Below are 8,583 nucleotides of genomic sequence, written 5' to 3'. Positions count from 1 at the left end.
ACTGTGCCTTCTGTGTACATTCATAATAAAAGCTGGTACATTCATGGCTGCTCCATGATGTAGAAGAACCAGTGAATGAAAGTTTGGGTACAGCTCACCTCCAAGAGAGTGGTCCTGCTTCACCCGGACCTGACCCGACCGGTCTCCAACATCTTTATAAAGCTAATGTCCCCCCTCTCTCTGCACAGGCTTGTCTCTTCTTCCTAGCATTTTTGTAATCCATCTGGGTGGTGTTATTTTTTTTTCTTTCTCTCCTTTTTTTTCCCACACTGCTGTTGGATAAAAGATCCCGCCCTTGATTGAAATGGAATCTTCCACTATTGAGCGAGCCTTTGTTGAATGAGTCATCGGCGCAGCCGCTCATTGGCTGATGCCGCCTGAGCCCAGGGGATTGCCTGGCACCGGCTGCAAGGCCCCGCTCCATTCACAGAAACGCTGGCTCGCTCACTGGCCCTTCCATTCACACAAACAGCCTCTCATTCACATTCTGTCGTTTTTTTGTCTGCTTCTAATGAAGACCACGGTTTGGGAATGGTGGGGCTGACTTGCTTCAGATTGGAGGGGGACTCTAATCACCATCGAAATCGTCTGTGGGGTGCGCATCTGCTGTTGCTATGCAAGCTAGGGGAAGGGAAAAAAGAGAGTGCGGGGTGGCTGCTGGGCTAGGGCTGCGGCGCGGTTGGAGAGCGGTGGGGACGCCGTTTGCTGCTCCGGGGCGGGCCAGAGCGCTGCGCTCTTTCGTCCTCTGGAGCCGGCCTCACCCGAGCGCCCGCCATGGGTGGCGCTCCCTAAACTCCGTTCCTGGGGCTCCCAGAAAACCTGGGAACCTCACAGCCATCCGAGATCAGCCCTGGGCGTGAGAAGACTCAGGGTGACCTGCTAGTGTGCTAGAAGGCAAAAGCATTCGCTGGCACAGAAGTTACCGGGGAAACTTTGACAGCGACTGACTTCCCTGTGGTGCAGGTTATCTATCTTAACGCATGAGGACACCTGGCAGAGGCCACCGAGGAAGGGGTCAGTGGGTCTCAGAATCTTGGACAGACCTTCCGGGAGGCTGCCGGTGTCCTGTTCTCCTAAACGCCAGGAAGAAGGCCTATGTGTGTCACTGCAAGCCTGAGCCTGACTCCCAAGGATGAGGCCGTTCTTGCTGTGGATTTGATGGGCAGTTAGAGCAGCCGCATTTTTTTTTTTTCTGTCTGACCGCAGGGCTGCAAAGCAGCAACTGAAGGGACATTGGAATGGATGGATGGTGTTACTAAGGCGTGCTTCCAGGCCTTAAACACATTCAGTTGGCATAGAGCTCAAGACGCAGCCCTCTTTTCTCTTTTCCTGTTTGGCATGGATTTCTGGAGCCTGTTGCTGCTCATCAGAGAAGCACTATTCCTTTTGGGAAGTAGATTTTCAACTTAACCCCGACTGAGAAAGGCTGCTGACTGCTGTGGATGACCAGGGAAGACTTCTTGAGCTGTACTGAGAAGAAGTTCACGTGTAGATTTGGTTTTTTTTCGTGTGTTATCCGAGAAATTGCATCGCCACAGACACTCATGGCTGCTCTGTGGATCTGAACAAGAAAAGCAAACCACGGGAAACTGACGCCCTTTTAAAATATTCACCTGACGGGTGGAGGGTTCCCCTCTTTTTCTTCTTACTTAAAAATTCTTGCTACTTTCCAAATCAGGATTCATCAGGATTCACCTGAAGACTTCTTAAAAAGCCGTCGTCACATTTTAACGCATCGCTGTCAGACACTTCTGGGGCTCACCCACATGAGCTGAGCAAGGGAAGACAAACCCTAACATGGAATAATGGGGTCTGGAAAGTTCGAGAGATCATTTGAAGGAACTGGGGTTACCTTTGGCTCAAATGTGGGATGGGGAAAAGGTAGGTGAAGAAACAAAGATCGGAAGGAGATAGCTGCGAAGGTAGAGGAAGGAAATTTGAGAACTGATTGGCTGTAGTTGCTGTCAGCGGGTGGATGTCGTTTTTCTTCTCTCTCTCTCTTTTTGCTACAGGAAGTGGTTTGCGGAGCTCACCGAGCCTTTGTTGAGAAGGGTCTCCTCAGAGTGAGTCACGCTTTTGCTGGGAGCAGCCCGGTGCAGCTGGGCGCTCCATCAGCGGTAACTATGACTTTTGCAAGGCAAGCGTTCCACCCCAACCCGTGGTCTCCTGGGCCCGCGCTGCGCGTCGGCTGCTCCGCTGCCTTGTAACGGTGTGAGGACTCAGTCGTCGGCCTCGGTGCTCCCTTTCCGGAAAGGCTGTCCTGGGACCCCAGCTCCTTGTCCCGCTCCGGGGCTCGCGGCTAGTGTGCTATGCGCGGCAGTCCGCGCCGGAGCCGGCACCAGCAGCGCCCGGGCGGATGCGGCGAGCTCACGGAGGGGCATGCTTCCACGCACCAAGTACAACCGCTTTAGGAATGACTCGGTGACATCGGTCGATGACCTTCTCCACAACCTGTCGGTGAGCGGCAGCGGCGGCAAGGTCTCGGCGGAGGCGCCCGAGGCGACCCCCTACCTGGTGTCGGGCGAGGCGCTGCGCAAGGCGCCGGACGATGGGCCCGGCAGCCTGGGCCACCTGCTCCACAAGGTGTCCCACCTGAAACTCTCCAGCTCCGGCCTGCGCGGCCTGTCGTCCGCCGCCCGGGAGCGGGCTGGCGCGCGGCTCTCGGGCAGCTGCAGCGCGCCCAGCCTGGCGGCCCCGGACGGTGGCAGCGCGACCCCCGGGTCCCGCGCCCAGGCGGCCAGCATGAGCGCCACCAGGAAGAGCCGGGCTGGCGACGAGCCGCTGCCCAGGCCCCCGCGGAGCGCGCCTCACTCCAACGACCAGGTGTTGGGGCCCGGAGTCACCTATGTGGTCAAGGTGGGTAACCGGAACATACAGCTAGGCGAAGGTCTTGGGATCGGGGTGCGTGGGGGAGTCAGGGCGGCTGGGGACAGATGTCCTTTTCTGAAGCCCCAAGGTATGGGAACACAGACGACGTTTGAATATGAGGAAATGCGCCCTCCTTAGCCATCCTCTTGCTCGACAGGGCAAAGAGCGAACTACAAATGTGCCTTTCGCATGTAGGTGGGATAAAGGTTGAACTGTCTGGTCACCTCGCAGGGGGCCTGCTTTGCCCAGGGCACTGTGGTTGAGGCATACTTCTACCACCTGGCTTCACCAGAAGTCCTGTCAGTGTCCCCTCTCGCTCTAGGAGTCCATCCTGAGATCGTGGTCTGGCCTACCAGAAGTACACAAGTCATATCTGCACGCCCCCCCCCAACACACACACAAGAGATGGGCCCCAGTGCCACAACTTCTGCGTCCTCCCCTGGTGGCGGGGTGGGCCGTATTCCCTTCGAGAGCAAGAACGCCCGGTTTCTGGAGGGCAGCCACATCCTTGCTTCCTATGAGACAGGTTCCAGTGTCTTACTTGGAAAGATATTCTTTGGCCCTGGATTGTTTTGGTTTACAGCAGTGGAAGGAGTCATTGGGACTGTTTCCCGGGTGACAGTAGTCTTCCCTTTAAATGGGGTTAAGAGGGGATGTGGTTGTGGCTCCTGGACCCAGAGACTGGACAGGAGTTTTTCTTGCAACACAAAGAATGATAATTTTTTAAAGAATCACAATGTGGTTGGCAAAATTCCTGCAGTGCACAAGCATGCGTGGCGTCGAAGGTACTCAGCTCAGCTCAGTTAATCTCCCCAGTGCCCATGCCCTCCCATCTGACCAGCTAAAGCAGCCTCAGCCATGCTTCTCCCAGGTGAGGGCCAGGGGAGTCCAGGGACTTATTTCAGTCCCGCCACCCAGGCGTGGCTTTTCTGATGAAACAGAAGCTCTCCCAGCCACCGGTATTAACACACCTGTAGGACGGACTGGGTTGTAAGCACTAGTTGCAGATCCAATTTACAAATTCCACAGGGCACATCTTTAGGTAAAAAGCAGTGTCTTGGCAGCTGGGAACCAAATCCCCAAAGGAATGCATGCCATCTCTGACTGTATAAGACACGTATAAAGAACATGGCCACTGGGGCTTTTCCAGAGTGCACTTTAATTTGACCTCTCAGCTACTGAACGCAGGTCATGTATTATCATAGTATTTTAGCAAAAGGGTCACAGAGCAGCATAAAACATACACATTTGGTTGAGTTTACCTTTAAAAGGATGAATATCGCTTATTTAAGTTATATGTCCAGGGGCCAAAGAGTAAAACCAACCAAGTAAGCAAACAAACAAAAACCAAACTATGACAGCCTGGAGGTTAAGCCGTGACTGGAATATATTTGTTATCTCTGTTAGTCTCATAATTGCATCTTATGATCCTTTTTTGTGAATCATTTAACATAGGCAAAGAGAGCTGGGCAGAACTGTTGGTGTGTGCGAGGCAGGACACAGAGGGTTGTTTTCAAAAGGAGGGGCAATTCTCAAACTCATGCCTTAGAAGAACCGCCCTGATTGAAGTCAGCTGTACCAGTTCCCAAGGAGCAGGTCAATGAGTCCGGAGTTTGAATATTCAACCAGACAAATTAAAATAGTGTTTTAGGGAGAAAAGTCTCTTTACCTAAGGCGTAGCCCTTGTCAGATGGGGCCAAATGAGGAACATAGGAAGATAATGGACGTAGCCTGGACTCTTTCTGTGGGGAGAGTTTTGAGTTATTCCAGAGTCAGCAGCAGTACACCAGGGCCAGCAAGCTGATGGGGTCTACTCTGAAGCTGCGTGTGTCCCCAAGGGGCACAGCAAGCGGTGGTGCCCGGTAGCGGTCACTAAGGACCTGCACCATCCTCCATGGCTCCTGTTGTTGGTCAGCAGCTGTGATCAGTGGTGGCCTGTGAGCATAAGTGCAGGGGTGGTCCTTGCATCCCCGGAGAAGTCTGAGATCACACAGAAAGAAGTCCAGACGCCAAAGGACAATTGCAGTCCTTGTGTGCATGTCCCCTTCAACTGATCGAATGGCCCTCTGTCGCACGTGTGAGCAGATTTCCCACATTGCCATGCTAAGTTCTAAAATGACTTGTTTTATTGAAAACCTGAAAGTCTCTTAATTTAGTGTTACTGATGAATGAAGGATTCTTCTGATACCTTCAAAAGCCTGCATTTTATAACAGGAACTCAGTTCTAAAGTCTGAAGGGTTATGCTTTGTGAAATTGCTTTAATTCCGCTTGATATAATCCTGTTTTCTAAGTTAAAGAAAGCCCCCAGATGCCTTCTGGTCTTCTGGAACATTCCTACACTGCGCCATCACAGGTTTTCTTTTCTACCAGAAGTACATAGTGGTAGGTTGTGATGGGATGTTGTATACAGGAGTGATAACTCTCAGATATTTCATCTGCTTGACAGGGGCACTGTAGATACTGAAGCCTGGTGGGTTTTGATTGTCTACACAACATCAAGCCATTTCTTTGTCAGTTGCTAACATTTTCAGTGGAGGATGGAAAAGTGAAGACTGAAAAAAGTTCTCAACCAGCAGAATTACAAGCTAACACCTGAGCTTGTTTTATCGGCTACATCTGAGCCTGCTGTTAGTTTACCCTTTCCTTTCTTTAAAAGTTTTTTTTCTTTCCTTTCTTGAGACAGGACCTTAGTATTCTAGGCTAGATTTGAACTTACTATGCAGTCAATGGTGACCTCTACCTCTGTGTGGATATTGCAGGTGTGCACAGCCCTGCCTGGCTCATGGAGATCTCCGGGGGTGGGGAGGAGGGGAGAACTGGGGATCAAACCTGGGACTCCCAGAATCCTAGGTGAGCACTCTGTCAGCTTAGCCATAGCCCTCAGTCTGATGTTAAATAAGGGCAGGGGCTTATGCACTCCGGAGGGTTCAGATTTAGACTACTGTGAGCCAGACCTCACTGGCAACACTATTTTATTCCTCCAAGTATTCCAGACACTTGTTTAATTGTGGTAACTTAAAAGAGGAAGAGCAAGAAACCATGACCTGGATAGACAGAACAGAAAAACCCAACAGCAAAGAACCATGAATAGTGTGTTACACGTCTATCTAAAGCTTGCTTTCTGTTTGGATGTAACAGTTGGCTGGAGATAAAGGAGTGCTGTTCTGCAGCCGCTCACCTGTGTGTTGTGTGACTGCTATGTGGATCCCACAGGCCACTCCTCTTTCTCTCCTGGTTCCAGTAGGGAGACTTTAGGAAGGGAAGCTAGTCTGAGCCTGACCCTGAAGAATCTCCGTAGGCAGGCAGGTTTCAGGTTCGGTTTTGGAACTGTTTGGTGGAGGCCAAGACTACAGTTATCAGGTGTGACACGGTGGTCTGCTCCAGGCTAGTCTTAATCTCCAACTTGGTCCTTACAAGAAGGGCTCTTTAGAATGAAGCTTTTAAAAGGTTGAGAGGGGTTGATGCACTGAGGCATGAACACATTTAGGACAGGCCCAGGTGCCAAAATAAGAAGACCCAACAGAGAAGCCACGGCTCAAGGCTCCTGTGCAGAGCTGTGCACACAGCTATTGCCACCCAGGGAGCCGGCAGGCTAGGTTGTGCATAAGTCTTGCTGATAGCTGTAAGTTAGCTGGTGGGTGTTACCTCTTTACCGGAGTGAAAATGACAAGCTATCTATGGAAATTTCTTCCCCCAGTATCGGGCATTGAACCCAGGGCCACACACATGCTCAGCTAGAGTTCTACCACTGAATCCCCAGGGCTAGAGGAACTTTTCCCAACCAAAAAGGAGGTGTGTTGGGACTAGTTTTTTTTCTGGAATAAAGCCTTGATTTTTAAAAATAATTTTATTTCTCTGATTTATGAATCTGGTGACATCTGGGGGTTTGTGAGTCATCTGTTTTATTCATTAATCTATTTATCTTTATAGATGATTTTTATAAACTAGATTTATTCTGAAATTTATTCTTAAATTTTGATTTGACTCATATATAAAGACATCTTTTCCCTACAGCTCCTTTTTAGTAACTGTGACTAAAGTTCATACCAGATAGTCATTGCAAGTTCTTTTAAGTATGTCCATGATGTCTTAGGTAGTAGAATTAATTGAATTTTGTTTTAGTTCTAGTTGAGTTGAGCTTTAAAAGTTGTTCTCTTAAAGTTGTAATGTGTGCCGGGTGGTGGTGGCGCACGCCTTTAATCCCAGCACTCCGGAGGCAGAGGCAGGCAGATCTCTGCGAGTTCGAGGCCGGGCTGGACCGATAGCCTTCAAAACAATACAGAGAAACCCTGTCTGGTAAAAACCAAATAAAAAAAAAGTTGTAATGTGTAACTTGTGCGCAAAATACTGCCTAAAACATTTGAACAATAGTTTTAGAAACTCTCATGACATTAATGGTTACATTCTTAATTTGGTCTGGAAAATGTGTCTTCTCTTATGTGACATAAATGTCGATGTGTAAAATGAACACACTCCACCACATAGCCATCCATATACACATGCCATACACCACACATATCACATAAATATATCTCATACCCTACACACACACACACACACACACACACACACACACGCACACACACATGCACACACACAAACTGCCTAGATATATGCTTTTACCACACACATACATGCCACATCACACATACAGAGTACAACCCCACACCCAATATACTTACAAATACACACATTATTGCAACCAATTACCACACACACATATACACACCACACATCATATATATAACAACATCTGTACATCCTACATATACAATGTACAGGTATACAAAAATGCCACATACTACACATTTACTATGTCATATCCTCAAATCTCCATCCTTTCATATACCACAGAGCTATACACACATGCCACATATGCATACCACACATATCATGTTACATAATACACACATTGCATAGACAATACCTGCACACTGTACTACTATACATATATATACACCATATATATAAATACACATCTCACATACCACACATACACTGTATAAATATACAGGTATGCCATATACTACATACAGACTCATATCTCATATCACATATACAAGCCCCTACTATTGTACAGATATACTGCATATATACACACATAGCACATATCATATTCACACACTGCATGTACACAAATACCATACCTTAAACATATACTGATACACACAGCACATGTCACAAACATAAACCCTCATCCTGCATAGATACACATATGCTATATACCACACACACACACACACATACAAATACACTGATTGCACAATGCAACACATTACACATCATGTACTCAGACACATAGCCCCTCTCCCAGAAATCACATACATGCATACCCTTACCCCACTTACCACGTACTCACACGCATGCCCCTTTCCACCTCTGCAATGCATAGCTGAACAACCAATGATATTTTGGATTGGGGCTGTTTTCATTCTCATTGGAAAGTAGCAAGTGTCTCATTTCTAAAAATGCCCAATGACCTCACATGTTTCATTTTTATTCATGCTTAAGAACAAAGTCACCCTGAACAATAAGCCACCAGCAAGACTTTGTCCTCACAGGACAGTGCTCTGCACCGGGTTTACCTTTCCGCAGATGCCTGGTTTTGAAAGGATGTGTGACAAATACCCTTTAAGCAAAGCCCACTAGTGATAGCGAAGCTGGGTTATCTTACAAGCTGTGCTCACCTGTGACCTTGGCTTGGCTTACAGTGC

General features: G+C 48.5%; 1 protein-coding gene across 3 annotated transcripts in view; it reads left to right on the top strand.

Annotated features, from left to right (window-relative positions):
• The first annotated feature begins 380 nt into the window (after positions 1–380).
• The window catches only part of Shc3 (SHC adaptor protein 3), a 144,552-nt gene continuing 136,349 nt past the window's right edge, over positions 381–8,583 (top strand). For 2 of the 3 annotated variants that reach the window (XM_005066307.4, XM_021224921.2), the window contains exon 1: positions 381–2,856. In XM_005066307.4, the coding sequence (XP_005066364.1) occupies positions 2,380–2,856 (477 nt within the window). In that variant the 5' untranslated portion in view covers positions 381–2,379. The remainder of the gene's footprint in view (positions 2,857–8,583) is intronic. The other variant, XM_013110631.3, reaches the window with a different exon arrangement.

Source organism: Mesocricetus auratus, unplaced genomic scaffold (genome assembly GCF_017639785.1).
Source record: "Mesocricetus auratus isolate SY011 unplaced genomic scaffold, BCM_Maur_2.0 Super-Scaffold_100013, whole genome shotgun sequence".
Lineage (NCBI taxonomy): Eukaryota > Metazoa > Chordata > Mammalia > Rodentia > Cricetidae > Mesocricetus > Mesocricetus auratus.
This window is presented reverse-complemented; position numbering and strand designations above follow the sequence as displayed.